The 18,767-nt window shown below is 39.7% G+C and overlaps 1 protein-coding gene across 1 annotated transcript; it reads right to left on the bottom strand.

The window, feature by feature from the left end:
• Positions 1-3,597: 3,597 nt before the first annotated feature.
• twf2 (twinfilin-2) lies at positions 3,598-18,138 on the bottom strand. The gene is made up of 8 exons (XM_072684563.1): positions 18,042-18,138; positions 9,964-10,142; positions 9,743-9,838; positions 8,557-8,661; positions 7,236-7,361; positions 6,268-6,418; positions 5,955-6,076; positions 3,598-3,973 (listed from the first exon to the last, which is right to left on the bottom strand). The coding sequence occupies exons 1-8, from the start codon at positions 18,136-18,138 to the stop codon at positions 3,806-3,808; spliced, it is 1,044 nt and encodes a 347-aa protein (XP_072540664.1). The 3' UTR covers positions 3,598-3,805.
• Positions 18,139-18,767: the final 629 nt, after the last annotated feature.

Raw genomic sequence — 18,767 nt, 5'->3', positions numbered from 1 at the left:
AGTAATTTTTTAAGTGACAGCTTAAATACTGTTGTTCTAAATACACCCCCCCCCCCCCCCCCAAAAAAAAAAAAAAGAAGAAGAAGAAAGGAAAAACGACCGTTGGCAAGTTTGTCTGTGGAGGGTCATCCATGAAAATGCAGTAGCAGTGTGCCCTTATTTACTGTAATATATAATGAGCTTTGGACCTAAACATTTTTTGTTTAAACTTGTATCCTTCCTGGACTACATGAAGGGCATTATAAGGAACACTGACAGTCCGGAAAAAAAATCACTTTTTTACGACTTACCACTATTTTAACTCTCAGATTTATGTATAAAAGCCAGCCTCACCGACTGTTTAGATAACAAACAAAACTGCTATCTTTGCCTTGTTGACATTATAGCCCCTGTTTCCTGCTGCTAACATTGTAAGGAAGTCCAGCTTGATAGGTTTCTGTAGAATGAAGTATTTTCTACTAAACACCTTCATAAGAAGTCTGTATGACGTTGGTTTTGTGTCAGCGGTCCACTTCTCAACTGAAATTTGAAAGCAAAACAAAAAAGTGGTGGATTTCACCACAGAGAACCAAATAGAGAACCGTGAGGTAAAGGGACTACCAGAGGAAGGCAGAGCAGTACTAAAGCCAGTCTCAGACTCAGACTGACATAAAATGAAAATGTCTCACAAACACAAACAAAGAAGCTTATTAGTAACTATTAGTAAAAACTGATGTAGAACTGGCCATGGTTTGGCCTAAAAGATGCTTTTGGTCTGAAAGGGAACTATAAAACCTTAAAGAATAAGAAGTTTGAGCAACAGCTGAAATAAAGTAAACCCTAAGCTAAATGTGATTGTCTAGCACTGAACTAAATAAAATAGGCTTGATTGGTGACAGTATTTGGCTGATATTTGAATATACTCAGAATAGGACTCCGTTATTATCCTGTACTACCACATAGCTGCTGTGAATGAGCTCAACTATCTGCAGAACAGATTAAAGACGTTATTGGCTGATTTGTAAGCCTGATCTTATTAAGACTGTTTTCCTATCAAATGTGAGACCTCTGAGCACGACCACCGTGAAAGCTCTAGTGAGAAAAGTCCCGCAGCTTCTCACTGGGCTTAAATCCAGTCCAGTGGAGCAGTGGGTGAAGCTCACAGCAGCAAGCTAAAGGTGTATGGATTTTTCTCCACGCGCAAAAACGGACATGCAGAAAACGCGACTGATGCTGGATAAAATCTTTGCTTAATGTTCAAAATCTGCTCGTTTTTTCTTACTTTACTGCAGTGAACAAAATGTCATTTTCTAATGTTGTTAAGTAGGAACTGTTAAGGAAGACTTGATGGCAGCATCGACGCTGTGAAGCAAAAACCCTTGTATCTCCAAACTGGAAACGTTACCTGAGAAAGGCAAAACGTAACTTTGAATGGAAGTCAGTGGTAAAACTCTTTTATTACACGTGATTTGGGATCATTTCGACTGGTCAGTAATCATGTTTATTTTCCACAATGTAAATAAAATATTTCCTAAAGTAGAAAACGTGTTTTAAATGCATGAGGGGATTTATGAACATATGATATGGTCAGAGCAAATGCCCCAGCGGTGCTCTGTGACCTGTTCAACTCCCCATAGGCAGCACGTGCTCAACCCTGAGCATGCGTATAACGCGCTTGTCGGTTGCCATCTGGAGGTCATTGAGGGTCTACAAAATTGGTCATGATGTCCCGGGTCAGGCTATAGCCTATCTCCCAAACAGAGGTGGGTGACATTCATGTAGAAACATGTACTTGTGCAGTTATGTAATTGTTGTGATGAATTTATACTTTTCTGAGCAGAAATATCAGTAGGTCATATTTACAAGATCTGATAAATAGTAATATTAATTAGTAATTATTTTATTGGTTAATATCATCGTACTGTGCCACTGGCAGCTCCTAGTTTAAGTTGGCTACACTTTTACACTTTTAAGCTCTGAGCTAAAGACAAAAAACATACCTAATAAACTTAAAATCAAATGTTCTTAAACATTAAACAACATTGTTTTATAAAAGTGCATTTATATTTCTTCAGATATCGAACATTATGTTGTAGATTTATCAGCACTTTAACTTGACTGTAGATCAGGCTGCTCTGCTCACCTCTGATCTCAAACAATGTTTGACTAGTCTGTCATCTGCTGTTTTTACCTCTTGAACCCAGGAGAGTTCATCCTGCTTGCCTGGAAATGGTGCATATGTGATCCAGTTCACATTTTAAGAATTGTGCACATCTTTAATCTTGATTCCCTTCAGTTTGCATTCTTAGAAATCGTGCACCTGCGGTACATGGAAAACAATGGGTAGGTATCAAGTCAAAATGGTATTGAGTGGGAGCTGGCCTGTCCTTTGCTGCACAATCCTAAAAATGTGCTACATAGGGATCTTTGAGCAATCCTATAGAACAACCACTTTTGGTTCCATTATGAACCGTTTTTGTAAAGGAGCTGGAGTGTGAACAGCGTTAAAATTGGCGAAGAACCGTTACATTGACTCAAAATATTTAAAGGGTTCTTCACACATGGTACTTCACAAAAATGTCTCTATTGCTTAAAGAACACACTGTCACAGCCTCTGCTCTTCGGAGAAGGCCTTATACTAGATGTAAGAACATCATTGTGAGGATGTGAATGCATTTAGCCACAAGAGCATTAGTGTGATCAGGAATTGATGTTTAATGTTTAGTTCTAGATCACGAACTCCTCTCCAGCTCAGCCTAAAAGTACTGGATAGAGTTCCATCTCTCCAAAGAAGGTTCCACTGCTCCACAGCCCAACACTGAGGGGCTTTGTATCCCTCTAGCCAATGCAACTAAACAGCAATGAGAGCACCTGAAAGGTGTGTCTAGATAGTAAATGATTTTTTAATCAGTCTATGATGCCTGTGCATGTGGAAAACAATGATACACACCATCCAGAAAAACAATAAATAAATATTTTATTGGGAATTCACTGATTAGTAACAGCTATTTGCAGAAAATGACACAGTTTGACACAGAAAACTGAGTTCAGCAGGAGAGTGAATGGAGCATGTACACACATGATTAGACCTTCAATGCCATTAGACCTGCCATGTAGCACAGATCAAAAACAGCACTTATGTCTTACTCATACACAAGAGTGCGACATGTTCAGGATTGCTGTGTCCACTCTTTAACCAATTGGTCAACTCACAAATAATCTACTGACATTGTAATTTGTTCACTTGGCTGTTATGTGGGTGTGTAGTTGTGTGTGTGTGCATCCTTGAAAAAGAGAGAAAGAAGAGAGAGCGACTTTCTATGTCTTAAGTGTCTTAAAATGTCTTTTTCTATAGAAAATGTCATGAAAATATCAACAAACCCATGAAAAACTTTGTCTGTTTACCAGCTCTCTGACTGCGATTCGGCTGCAGGTGTCAGGTTTTTATTCTCGGATCGAGGTGAGTATATTTGTGGGTATTTCACTGTCAACCTCGATATCTCAATATTTCTGAATACATGACAGAATGTGGACAATTTACAGAGACGAATGAATACATGATGAATTCCTGAGTTTTCTCGTTTCCTCATTGATGTGTGCATCATTGGAGTCTGCCACAAAGAAAGTCATCTCAATACAACTTAAAGACAAGCCAAAGAAGTACAAATCAAAAATCACAATCACAAAGAATAAAAACAACAGGAGACGAAATCCCAGCCTGTTCCAGCCTGTTCCTCACAAGCCGACAGACTGTTCTGCTTCAGCAAACAGCCCCAGATTCACAGAGAGAACAATCTGCTCTCGTTCTTTCTCTCTCTATCTCTCTCTAGCTATTCTCTCCGTTTTCTCCTCCTCCTTTAATGAGCCGTTTGTTTCCTCTCTTGCCTGCAGGGCCGCGGGGTTTGGCAAAGGCCTGCTTGTGAGCGTGCTGCTTAGGATGAACCTCATCATACAGGTACTCCTCCGTCAACTCATCGCCACTGTCTATCTCCAACTGCACAGAGAAAGAGAAACACACACACACACACACACACACACACACAGGTGTTGCTATTGCTATGCTATTGCATTATCATTTTAGCATTTATCCACACTAAAAGTTTAAAGACAAAAGTTAAATGACACTTCATATGGCATATGTGTAATTTTGTGTAAAAAAAAAGAACTTATGTTGATGTGAGCGCTCCATCAGCACTCCATCACTTGAATTGTTTCAAAACAACCTTGGACCAAAAGTGTCTCATGCAACGGTTTGAGTGCCTCTGGTCAAATTAACTTTTGGTTGATTTACTGAGTGAATGTAAATGAGGTATACTATACATGTAAGTATAGGAGACAAACTACAATTTAGTAACATGCATGTTTTAGAGCACAAATCTCATAATGTTCTAAAGTTAACATGCTGTGAAATAAGATACAATTAGAAAATCAACAACACATATAACGTGACCTGGGTTATCCAAATATTTCATCCATCTGTAAAAATTTGCTCATTATCTTGAGCAGTTTTATTAGCTCAGGAAAAAAACATATTAGAATCAATACAAATAATATTCATACACAAAGTAGTGATTTGACATGCAATGTCATGAAGGGCAAGTTAAATTTAATATTAGGACTGTATTGCTGCTTGATGCGAAAGGAACATTTTCAATGACAAGTCTACCAGAGGCACTGTCTATTTATTTATTTATATATATTATACTCCAGACTTGGATACACAAAGTGGTTTATTAACATTGTGACAGGTTGGCTCATTGTCTTCTGATGAAAATTCCTATATTTTTTATATGACCAAATCCATAAACAGAATATATATATATTGTTTTTTCCCCAATATCGTGCTGCCCTAGTGCTGATCAGTGCTGACATCACAAACATGTGGACATTATTCTCAAAGTAGCACTGTCACAAATACTTGATACTGATATACCCTCATATATCATATTCCCTTCTATGTGGCAGACTGGGAATCAAACAATACCAACAAGAGACTTTAGCCAAGACTTCTAATGCTACATTCACTTTAATAATGGAACTAAAAACTCTGGATACGAGCCTGACGTCTATGAAGGTAAATAATGAACTTGGTTAGTCTTTATTGTCTTTATGTTTAATGTGAACATTTTTGCAACCTATTAAAAAAACATGCTCATTTGTATTTACTCTAGACTCTAAAACTAAACTGAGCTGGAAACAGACATTTTTGTCCACTTTTAGAAAGCTGCTAGAGTTTTCCCTCGTGGGGACCAGAGAATGTTCCCACAAAATCAGACTGTTCATAATTTCCTATCATCATGGAAACATTTTGTTCTGACATGGACAAAGTACACATGACACATGCAAGGTTTAGAGTTTAGTGTGTAAAAACCTTTTAAACCAAAAGTTTATCTGACTTAGTGCACTGCAGATTGTAGAGGAGGAACAGCTGTGCGGGGAATACCTCTCTCTCTAATGAGATATGTTACTTTGTTACTTCACTGTAACTTTGTGTTGGAGTTTTCCTCACAGCTTTCCAGAGCTGCGGTCTTATTATGTCTTCTATAAACAGCTGCCAACAAGTAATAACAGTACAGGTCGCATTTGCTTCGTTGACAGTAAAGATACATACTTATCAGCGGGTTTCTTTACTGTTTGTCTTCCTGTTACCTCCCTGATCCAACTTTTTTCCAACTGTTTAATCAGTTCTCTTAACTTTCTGTGGCTGATTTGCTGAGAAACACATGCAACAGTTGTGTACTGTCTGTGATAACAAGCTCCAATGAAGTGAATTTAAGGTAGATTCTTCACCACAGTGCTGCTTCTCTGATTTGAATGTTAACACACTGCATACTTTATCCTCTTCTTTTGTGTCAGAATATCAGTTCAGTGCGCTCCCCTCATCTTCAGGGCCTATTAGGCCACCATATTTAGAAGCTTAAGGACCAGAAGTGAGATACAGAGTGAGCAGTACAGTGCAGGCAGTGTTTTTGTACCTTTTTGACCACCTCTAAGTGGTAGTCCCGCTCCACCTCGTCCAACAGCCGACTCTTGCAGCTGGAATACAGCATCCTTTCCTTAACGCTGCAGCTGTAGCCCGGCATCGAGTAGATGAACACTAAGATCAGAGTATGTGTGAGTGAGAGAGAGGGTCGTTGGAATAATCACTTTTGTTATACAGCTGATTACAGATGACACTCTTGTGAAGTTGTACAAATTGCTTTTATATGAGAAAACACTGATTGCAGACTTTTGAATGATAGTTTGTGAGGTAGTATATGAGGCTGCATTGAGGGCTCTGGTTCGTACCCACAAACTCAAGGTAGTCTCCCTCGTGGGTGTGTTTGTAGAGAAAGAAGTGGTAGCGGGGAGTGTCTGTGGGGATCCTGCAGGGCAGGTCGCGCGTCTCTGTGGGCCGAGTGTGAACCAGCTCAATCGTCTCCTTCTCTGTGTCCAACCTCTGATGCAGTATGCACAAGCACGCAGAGCAGTAGATATGAGAGTTAAGATCATGCTTAGGATTTAAGATTAACTCTAGGCATTTACAGAATAATAAACCTCATGATGGAAATACATAGGGTTAAAGGTTTAACCCCAAAAATAATAATAATAATACAAAATATATCCAAATGTTTTTGGACACCCCTTTCTAATAAATGCATTTAGCTACTTTGAGTTGCACTCATTACAAACACAGCTTGTCTAGTCCTTGTAGAGAAGAATTGTCAATAGGACTGTCTGGAGCAGATGGTGGTGAGGGCTAGAAGTGTATTAACACCCCCCCCCCCCCCCCCCCCAGCACTGGTGCTCCAGTAACAATGAGTGAGCAGGTGTCGCAATACTTTTGTCTATGTAGTGTGGGCTATTTCTAACAACAACATAGCATACTAGTGTCAAGCGCCAGGGGGTCATTGCCTGACCGTCACATGAACACATACCAGACATCCCATAAAGATAAAAGCTGTTTGCATTCTGAGTTGAGGTCAGTAGGCTAATGTTACTAATTTTAAAATTTATGTCATTGTGCTTAAATATCTGAGTCTAATACACAGTAATAGCAGTTACTACGGTTGTGTCAGTGAGTAAAGCACTGTTTACCTAAAATTACTGGGGTCTGTAAAAAATGTTACCATTAATAAAATATATTAGCTGGTATATTATCAATGATTGCATTTTTTACCCTAAAATCGGTATTGGACAACAAGTCTAACAGTTCATTGTTTGGTTGGGTTCAAGGAGTTTCCTAGAAAGTGTGTTAGAGTGTGTTGTGGTCTCACCAGCTGGATGTAGTTAATGCATCTCTCTTTAAGCTGCTGCAGAGCGCGCTTCGCCTCTGACTGTAGGGGAAAGGCCAGGCCCTGCAAAGTCTGATGCTTACTTTCCACATTGATCTCTGTTTTCACCTGCAGGGGGAGACACACACACACAAGCAGATGTAAGGACTGGGAGACACGCAGATCTTTAAAGATGCTAGACTATGGAAGCTGAAAGAGTGATGAGCTGTCTGTGCTTACATTCCACACATGCTCACATACTAGCCTGTGTGCTCACAAACACCTCCTAGGTCACTTTATTTGAAGGACACTATAGTAAGATTTGATTAACATCAATAATAAAGCCTCAGTGTGTTGCTGGTTGTGTAGTAGCAAATCCAGCATGTCATAAGCACAGTTCAGAAATACAGTTGCACAGTCTTGTCTTATATCAGATTATTTATCATTTATTTATAATTTTACCCCAATTTGAAAGGCCAATTGCCCAATCCCTGTTTATGTGAACTCCCCCTATCACAATGTCCTCTAAAGTAGGAGCAAAAACTAGCATATCTCCTCTGACACATGTAAAGCCAGCTACCACCTTTTTTCAAACTGCAGCAGATGCAGCATCGCTTGATAGCTAGCATGCTCGGAGGCTCCCCAGCTCCAATACAACAGCTAACAGACGCCTGTGCTGTTATTTCACGATGACACACTCCCTCTCATATTCTGTTGCTTTATTAAATCATAGTAATATGATGTACACTGTAAACTATAAACATCTACTATAGATCACCCAAATCTTGTATCTGTAGAAGCCCATCCAGGTAAAGCCCAAAGAAAACATGTTTCCTATGTATTTTTCCTCCTCTGTTTCTGTAATGAGTTAGTCATAGATTTCATCATATGTATTTCATCATATGATTTACCATATTATGTGCTTTTAGAGAAAAAGTAACTAAAACACAGAATATGTCCTGGCTAATTACACAGAGAATTTGATTTTTTTTTTATTCTGATGTGAAATATTTATATCAATGCATTGATTGTCCTTCAAATTAAGTGTGACACAGTGTTGATCAGACACACAGTTATTTACACTGGGGAGTGCATAAAGTGAACTGAAGACACACACAGTATCAAAGCCTGTCAAGACCTAATGGACACTCACCTGCTTAACTCTGCCCTGCAAAGACAGAATATTGGAAACATTACAATCTAAATGGTCTGATGTATTAAAACATATTAATATCAAACTATTCTGCTAAAGAACTACAGTCACTAATACAGTGTTGTTATTAAGTGATGTGTGAGGATTCACTTAAAGAGGAAGGATTATCACCTCAGTGATTTTGATTCGCTGTAGCTCTTGTTCAGCAGCTGTGAGTGGAGCAGGGCCGGAGCAAGAGGAAATATGGCGCAGGTAACCCTGAAGACTCACATCATCCTAATGGGGATAGAAATACACAACAGAGAGTTATGGCTCTTATGACGTGTTATAATAGACTAACTATTTAGACTTAGCATTATTACTGTAGTCTTAGAAATTACGCTGCATTGGTACACAGAGGAAGTGAACTCACTAAATATATAATTTAATTTATAAGGCTGCAGAAAAGGCCCACAGAGTGAACTGAAGCGAACCAGGACTACTAAAGCTGGACTTTCAATTCAGACCATAAGTGTACAGACTCAAAAAAACATGAATATACACATCTATGATGCTGTTAGCATTTGGAAGAGTTCCCTTATAGTATGTCATCAGTGAGCACACACTGTTGCTGTTCTAGAGTAAACACAGATATGTGAATCTTTCCAAAGACAGTTTTACACTATAGCAGAGCTGGATTCTGTGGGTGCTGTCTTACGAATACATTAATATTATTTGTCATATTAAATAAATTCATTGATTTGTTTTTCTAAGAACAGACAGCAGCAGCCCAATAGGTGGTTTCTTTGTCACTTTCCAATGATGACAGTTAGTCTGACTCTGACATGCAACATTTTTTGTCCAGGTTCTAAATGTTGGAAGCACTCACTCTGCACATGGGACGTTTTTCTTTTGACCAATCTTCTTTTGACCATTATGATCTTAATACTTTTGTATCCAGACACAATTTAATAAGACAATAGAGAAAGTGCAACACTACAGTACTCACAGAGTAGTAAATATGGTACCATTAAAGGGCTCTCATTATTGAAGTAGTGTGAAATAATGGGTCAATATTGTTCAAGTTTCAAAACATAATAAAAAAAACAATCCAATTAATCCAAAACAAAACAAAACTCCCTACATATCGCCACATATTCAGTCTATCACAGTTTAGCCCTGTCCTGCATGTTGCAGTTTTTAGGAGGATTGGATAATTGTTGTTTAAAACTATAACATTTTTGGAACATAAAGTCCAGCAAACATTGTAAGTGGACCTATATATGTGTAAAAGGGCCTGAGTGTACCAGACTGCATCAGTAATCTTGGTGGTTCATTATACGTATTTTGTTAAGAGCAATGAAGTCTTGGGAAATACCTCTACATTGCCAAAAATTTCATCTTTGACATGGCCTCCTCCAAATTCTTTCTTCACTGTTGCTCGAGTGGCAGCATACAGCATCTTCTGTCTGACCTACAAAGAGCAAAAGATACCCACAGACAGAAAAATAGTGTCTTTGGACATTTTAGATTCTTGTATGTTTTCGTAAGCAGATTTCGTTACTGTGTGTTTTGTTTAGGCATAGATGCATCACGCACTGGAGACTGGTCAGGTGACCAGGAAATGAAGAGCCACTCATAGCCCTGTGCATTCTGGGAGTCGAGGCGATAGAGGATGTAGCAGGGCTCCTGAGGGTCCAACAGAGGAAGCAGGAAGTGGTCATAATCTTTCTCCCAGGACTGAGACGGATCTCGGTACGCCCCCAGCACCAGCTGCTCTGAAACACACAGAACAGCTCATATTACACACGCAGTCCAAGAGGCCGTTCACTCTATACTCTTCAAAGTGCAAACTATTCAAATAAATTGAAGAGTGATACCTGGGAACAGGCATTTTGGGGGCCCCCTATAGTCCCAACAATAAAACATCATCAGTTATGAATAATACATTTAAAATAAATAAAAGAAGAAAAACCTGGGCATCTTTAAGCCAAACCGAGTCATAATGCACATATCAAAGGCTAATTGCTAACACAGTCACACACTATTTAAAACATCCTATTTATACTGCTGCCATACCTCAACAATATCCCATATAACTCGGACTTGAGATTGGACTGGCCTGATAGAATAATATTACAGGTTACACTTTAAGCCGATTTGATTCGATTTGCTCTCGTGAGAGGTCTTGTACACACTTCAGCAAAGTTACATAGTGCAGTAGCAGTGATGCGGCTTTTAGCAGCAATGACAGAGATGCTATTCTCTCTATATTACCATCAGAGGGGCAGCTTTTAGGCCATTGCTATTCTCTGCAAAGGGTTAAGTTCCATCAACAGTAAAAATTAACAACAATGTGCTGTTTTCTGTGAAGCTGCTGATATGTTGGTTAGAACAACACAGTTAGGAAGAACACAGATCTGATTGCGGACTTATCTGTGAACTCTGGCCACTGTATTGATTAGTTCAATGTCACCAGCAGCTCTCCTGATATCATTTAATGAAGGACTGATTAGATATGCTAGTACGTACAGTTACTGGATGTTAACTGTAAATATTGAGCTTATTTAAGAAGAGGTTTGAAAATACTCACAGTCAAACAAGGATTTGTGCCCCAGATAATTAGCTTTAGGATACAGCTATACACTGCCTCTATTTACAATAAATATAAGTAAATATATAAATAAATTTCAAATAAATTAATAAAGAAATTAAATGAATGTAGGACCCTCCTGGATATACTGCACTGTTTTTGTCTACACTTCTTTTTGTCATTTCTTCTTTTATCATTTTTCAAGCAGTTGACACATTTGGAAGTCATATAGCATACTGTTTATATTTAGAAAAATCAACAGAAAATGTTAAGCTCAAATCATGTGGCACAGATTATCACATCTAAAGTGACATAATATACTAGTTCTGACAGTCACTTCATGTCCTCTGTCTCATTTTACACTCTTCACAGAGATTATATGTGCATGCACGTACACAAGTTGTCTGCAGGCACTAATTAACTCCTGCAGCCTATTAAAAGTAATTCTTTCCTGAAATCATCACAAGCTCCTATTCCCTGCTTTTCAGTCTGTGGACACCCCTAAGCTTGATGCCTTTTAGTCAACCTTCAACCTAGTCCTACTGGTCACAGTAGGTCACAGCCATGCTTACATGACATTATAGGTTGTCTGGATTTTATATGAAAGTTGGTATTTGGGTGGTCTAAATGGTCTAGAGCCATTTGAATCAAAGCTGTTCCTAAATAAAGTCTCGAAACGTTTTGTAATACAGACACAACTGCCATATTTGGGACACATAAGGGTCCATATTTAATATCCTAACAGGACAGTACAGCTACGTTATAGCATGCTCACAGGAGGTGTAAATGTGTGAATGGTCACAGCTGTGACTGGTGAGATAATGCAGTGGCTCACATTAGTTGTTGATAGCTATGATGTTTCCTTAATATTTAGCTTGTTTAGAACATGCTAGCACACTACCATGTCTAGTCTGCTGCCTCTGTTTTTTCAGGGTTGATCTTTTGTCATTTATATTGTTTAATATGCAATTACAGACAAACACAGTCTAACTAAACTATTAACACACAGAGAGTTGTACTGTTTATGTCATGACAAAGTGAGCATCATGGTTTAGCACTGCTTTGCTGCCTCAGAACCTTGTGACTCCTTGTGATCATTGAGGGAACAATGAATTCAAAGGTGTATTAAAACAGTTTACTGGAGATTAAAAGGGCAGCAGCCCATGACCCCAAGCTGAAGAGGCAACAAGACAACGAGCCAAAGCACACAAGCAAATCATCTAAAGAATGGTTGAAAAAGAAGAGCATTTGTGTTTTGGAATAGCCTAGTCAAAGTCCTGACCTTAACCTTATCAAGATGCTGTGGCCTGACCTGAAAAGCACTGTGCGCACAAGACATCCCAGAAATACTGATGAAACTAAACACAATTGCAGGAAAGAATTTTTCAGAATTCCTCCCTGATGTTGTGCTAATCTTATTTGCTGTGACAGGAAATGTTTGGTAGAGGTGATTGTCTTTCTAGTCTAGCAATTCACAGGTTTGGTTCCCTTCAGAACCTTTTTTGAAAAGGAGATGTATGTGTATGTGAAAATTGATGTAAAGGTTCCTGACCAGTTTAAATGTTTAAACACACAATTTCTTTTTTACAAACATGGTTCTTTAAGTGCGTTGAAAGCCATATACCTTTTTGTAGTACCTTGATTTTTGAGAGCATAATATTAACATTTACTGTTTTTGAAAGGTCATACATATGTATGATGTGTCAGTCAGATCAGATGTATCAATCAGTACAATGCATGTACTTGTATAGATGGGGCAATTGGGAGATTAAAGGGGATTCATGCTTAGGGTAGATGTTTTAGGGGACAGGCAAAAGCAAAAGAAGGGAAGGGATCAGAATCATAGACTCATAGACCAAACAGTCTGTTAGAAGAACCTTCATTCAGTTAAATTCCCTCTATTAATCTGTTAATTCCTCTATTAATCTCCTCCTGTACATTATTCATTTATTTATTCTTTATAACTGCACTGCTTTTCATCTCCAGTTGGTTCAAATGCATATTTTTTTTTACATTTATTCTATTTATTGTTATTATTGTAATTATTGTATTGTATTACTGTGACCTACCTACCTACCCACCAACCTATCTCTTCAGCACCTCATGTTTAAAAATCTGTCCTGGTTTTCATTTGGCTTGAACTGAATTAATGTTGATTCAAAGTGATTTGTGTTCTTGCAATTGTGTAAACCCCTCTACCAAAAAAAACCCTTACATTTTATTTGTCATTACCCCAATGTCTATATTGGGTAATAACTTGTTATGAGGTTGCAACAGACCAGTGCTGCTGTTGCCGAGGCCTGATGATTTAAAGCATCTTAAAATTGTGTAGATTGATTGTGAGAATTTACACTTCACCAAAATAGCCACTGAATGAGGACAAGATGTGTCAATAGTGTGCACATCATGAGCACACACACACACCAATATGACCTTGGTGGGGGATTTCCTGACTGTCTTTTGCAGCAAAGGCTATTCTAGGCCTGCCCACATTCCGGCTATCAGCACAGATGCATACTTTCCATTAGCCATTTATTTAACTACACACACATGCAGACAAACATGCAGAAAGTGATCGGCACAAAGACATATATGGCCTATAGCAGCTATAATAAAACTACCGACTAATCCAGGGTGCTCAGAGTGACTGGCCATTCTTTCTATGTTACTGTTCACCAAAGTGCTGGTATATGGACCCCAAACAACGGTAGACCACATTCCCCATGTCTCCAGCCAATCAGCTACCAGTTATGCATGTGACTGATGAGCTCGACCATTTGTAAGACTTATGACCGCTTTGGCCAGCTTCTCTGACTGAATCACGCTGAAAATATCTGCGTCCAAATGGCAGCCCACTGGCCGACATGCATCGAACAGGAGACAACCAAAACAAGCCCAGACATCTCTCTCTCACACACACACATACACACACATATACACACACAAGATGTAGAAAGAGAGTCTAAAGTAGCACACAGAGCACCACCTCACACCTTACAGGACTTAATGGACCTGCTGCTGACATGCATTGAATGGTCAGATCTGTTGTGGTGGCACAAGGGGGACCTACTCAGTATTAGACAGGTGGTACTAATGTTATGAATATTCATATTGTGTCAAAATACTGTGATAAATGGACCAATAGAATGCTCCTAAATGAAGTAGAATCCTTTACCTTGACTTCCACTGAAAGTTAATGTTTTTTTCTTCCACACTAGTACACTGATATTACACAGGCTTGCTCACCACTCTATAACAGTAGTTACCTTTTGTAACTAAATACATGAAAATAGGTCTGTGAAGCTACTATTTTCCCTACATTTCATCTGCTCAATCTGCTCACTATACAGCAAACAAGCTAAGGAGTGAACCATGATATAGTGTATATTTCAGACAGCATTACACAATAGCAGACTCCCAAAATAGTGTATTACATACAGAATAGAGCACAAATTTGGGCATTTCCTATTTCAGCAGCAGATCATCTGATAGCACTGAATTAAATGTCTGACCATCACTGTGTGTGCAATATGATAATGCAAAAGTCTGACACTCTGTCTGGCATCCTGTCAGAGAGACATTTTACCCCTTTACACTCTGTTTGACTAGCATGTGAGTAGCCAGAACATGAAACCATTCTAAGTCTCAGATGCTTCGTCCACAAATCGCTAACATCACTATTAGCTAGTGGATTTCTGTCAGTTACACTGTAAATGGCCATCCGCAAGGCTGTGTGTGCTCACATCCATGCACTGTTTATCAGTCCAACAGGAGACACACGTTGGTTTACAATATAGCCGATTGGTTTAAAGAGTTCACATCATGTTTTTAACATTTAGAACCAAGTAAACAGCACACCGATCAGCCAGAACATTAGCACCCCCCTTTTTAAATATTGAGTAGGTCTCCCATGTGCCACCACAACAGAGCTGACCATTTGAGGCATGGACTCCACAAAACCTCTGAAGGTGTCCTGTGGTATCTGGCACCAATATGTTAGCAGCAGATACTTTAAGTCCTGTAAGTTGTGAGGTGGGGCCTCCATGGATGGCACCCTGTGGTGTGGTTCTTGGACAACTTTTGATAGGTACTGACCACTGCATACCAGAAAAAACCCACAAGACCCAATGCCTGCTGTTATCTAGCCACCACAATGTGTCCCTTGTCAAAGTGTCTCAGATCCCTGTGCTTGCCCATTTGTCCTGCTTTTAACACATCACCTTCAAGAACTGACTGTTTATTTGCTCCCTAATATATCCCAACCCTCGACAGATGGCACTGTAGATGAAGATAATCAGTGTATTTCACTTCACCTGTCAGTGGTACTATTGTTCTGGCTGATACCACTTTGTCCCCTGTGGGTCTGTTTTCGCTGTAGCACTATTCTGAAACATGACTGTCTCTAACACTGCCAACATCATGACATCATACAGGGTCGTGAGTGTGTACTATTTCAGACTAGATTTGCTACAGGACTGTATCCTGTCTGGCTTTAGGTTTGGGCCGATATCAGCCTGATCCTAAAAACTCACCATTGGTAGTATATACCTCTTCTACACAGAACGGAACTAATTATACATACAGATATTTACACACAAACTCACACACAGGCATATACACAGAGTGAGAGGTGACAGACAGATCAGATCAGTGGTCAGATCCACTGTTATAATTATACACGTGAATCATTGCACATAAAAACACGACCAATCAGGCTCACATAAACAGAAATGACTCGGCTGTAAGGTAAGCTGAGCTCACTCAAATGTAATTGTCTGTTCTGTCCTATCCTGTCCTAGCAACTGAGTCATGTCATCTGATAGTAGGCTAACATTTCACTGGATACTGGAAACCCTCACACACACACACACACACACACACACACACACACACACACACACACACACACAGAGTCACACACATTGCAACAGTAAATCTGTCATACTACAGACACTCCTGTATAAAGTAAATTCCTTATGGGCCAATCAGCTTCAGTGTCAACTAATGCATCACCTGACTTCCCTCATGATCATCAGGTCAAAATATATTGTGAAATATATTTTTCCCCTTTCCTGTGTATTGCTTCATCTCAGCCATGTTGAAACTCAAACATTACACTGCAGAAAACAGGCCGGCTTTTTCATACCTGTGGGCCTGAATGCACATTACAACATTATCAAATTAATCAATAATGACATGTTAGAAATAAGAAACGGGGCTCCCATCGTGCTCTTAACTAATAAGGGTGTTTTTTCAGTAAATGATAAGTTGAGAATTTTTTCACTCTCGCCAAAACCTTGTATTTCCATTTTTGTTGTTTTTTAACCATGACATTTTAAAATTGTCTGATCTTTATATTGTATTAAAATTTCATGACGAAAGAACCAATAGAAATGCTCCTAAATGACTTTTACTTTGACTTCATTTGAATGGTAAGAAGATTTTTACTTCTCCTGTAAAGTTGCTGTTTTGGAAATACAAGGTTTTGCATGACAGCAGTGATATACAAGTTATTGTTTTTCAGGCTTGGTTTCATTTACTGATAATGGACTTCAAACAGTGTGTGTGTGTCTGTGTGTGTGTCAGTGCTGTGTCATGTTTACTGAAAAGCTGTACTCAAGGACACGCTTGGATCACACGTCAACAAAACCTTTGGATTGACATGAAAGCAGCAGTTTCCCAAGTGCAACCACAGTGTACGTCCTCAAGGCATTCACTACCGGTCCAACACGACCAGACTCTGCAACAGCTTCTTCCCCCAAGCCATCAGACTCCTCAACACAACTCAACTTCTGAACTGATATCTTTCTGGTACATGTACACTCTCCCTCTCTCTCTCTTTCCAACCATTTACCCCAGATAACATGGGAAGCATTTTTTGCACAAGCATTTGCACTAATAACTTTACAACCTCACTGGACTCTATTTATTGCACATCGCACAACTTGCACACTACCGTCATTATTTATTATCCTCTGTCTTTACTGTGTTGTGTTGTCTGTCCGCACTTGTATTGTGTTGCACTTGTGTTTTGTATGCACTGTCTTTGTTGCACCATGGTCCTGGAGGAACGTTGTTTCGTTTCACTGTGTAATCTGTATGTAGTTGAAATGACAATAAACCCACTTGACTTGACTTGACTTGACTTGATTTGACTTACAGCCACTCTGACACGCCTCAGTCATCTGTTCCCACAGTGCTGGAGGTCTTAAGATTCTCATTTTAACCTGATGACAGTAAACAACAATAAAGTTCAACTCCGTCTCGACTGCCTTTCACTTTGCAGCACCCCATTCGTCATGTCTGTACCTCCTGCCTTTAAACCACTCTGAAGTACAAACCGCTCATTCTAACATTTAAAGCCCTTCATGGTGTCGGCCCTGCGTACCTCACTGAACCCGTTCATCCCTGCACCCCCCAGCTGCACTATTAGATCCTTTGGCACACAACTGTCTTTCTCACAGGGCGACCAGTCATTCAATGCTCCAGCTTCCAAACTCTGTAACTAACTGCAATCTCTCTCTCAATTTCATCATCTGAATCTCCAGTCCTTCTCCTTTACTCCACACTATTCTCCCTTCTCTGTTTGACCTTTATCTCCTGATTTTATTTAGTTTTATTATTTGTTCAGATTTATTTTAATATTTTTAGTGTCCATTCACCTTTGAACTGTATTTATTTATTTATTTAAAGCAATTAAAAATAATTTTCTTTACAGGAGAAGGTCAAAAATAGTTGGTAACTTTCAATATTCTGAATAATTTGTAGGTCGTTTCTATTGGTCAGCTTTCACAATGTAAAGGGCAGCATCTGCCTTCTAATAATGTATAAAAAACAAAAATAGACATACATGGTTTCATTGGACAGTGACAGTATATGAGTTATGCACAGTTATGAGAATGCGGGCCCGTACAGATCATTGCAGTCTAAAAGGGTCAACGAAAGGTTAAATAAAACAAATACATCAATGGGTTTAAGAAATGCACAAAAGAATGTGTAATTATAATTGTTATTATTATTATGATTAGGTTATCACTGAAGCTGATAGCTGCCTGCCCCTGTAGGGGCGCTGGGGCTTACTCACCGTCCCGGATCAGCACCTGGATAAGACGGCCTGTGCCGCTCCTCGCCTTCACCAGGAACTGCCTCAGCTCATCCGTCACCACCAGAACCAGAAACATGGCGGGTCCGTATGTCTACCCGCCCAGGAGCACTCAGTCTGGGGATAAAAAGCTGAAGCCTGGCGTAGAGGCAGATGAGGGTCACCTGGAAGATCTTCACCGCACTAATGACGTCCAAAAGCAAAGGTAAGAACTAGATCAAGGCTTTCCGGGGTGGGATAAGGACTTGAGGTAACAGTATGAAGCAAGAGAGCTGGGGTGATTGCACCTTTTAAGACAAGGCAACATGTGAGACCTATCTATGTGTGCGTGTATGTGTGTGTGTGTGTGTGTGTGTGTGTGAGAGAGAGAGAGAGGTCCTGTAACTAGGGCAGGATTGTGTGTGCCTGCTGAAGGAACCCGATCCCGCTTGCCCCAAATTTAGCAGCCACAGGCTTGGTGTGCCTGGCCTTGGGTAACAGCTTTCCCTCCCCCCACTGCCACTGCCACCACCACCCCAGCCTTTTACACAAGGAGCCACCAAGAGACGTTAGGGAACTGCGCTGAACACTCACCTGGGACCTGGATCATGAGTCCAAGGCCTCAGCCGGGCAAACTCCTAAGCACATCCTAAGATTACATCGGAATGCAAATGTGTTAACACTGCTGAAAGCTCAGAGCATACTGACCCAGTGTTCTCCAACAAACAC

This window comes from Salminus brasiliensis, chromosome 7, assembly GCF_030463535.1.
Source record: "Salminus brasiliensis chromosome 7, fSalBra1.hap2, whole genome shotgun sequence".
NCBI lineage: Eukaryota > Metazoa > Chordata > Actinopteri > Characiformes > Bryconidae > Salminus > Salminus brasiliensis.
This window is presented reverse-complemented; position numbering and strand designations above follow the sequence as displayed.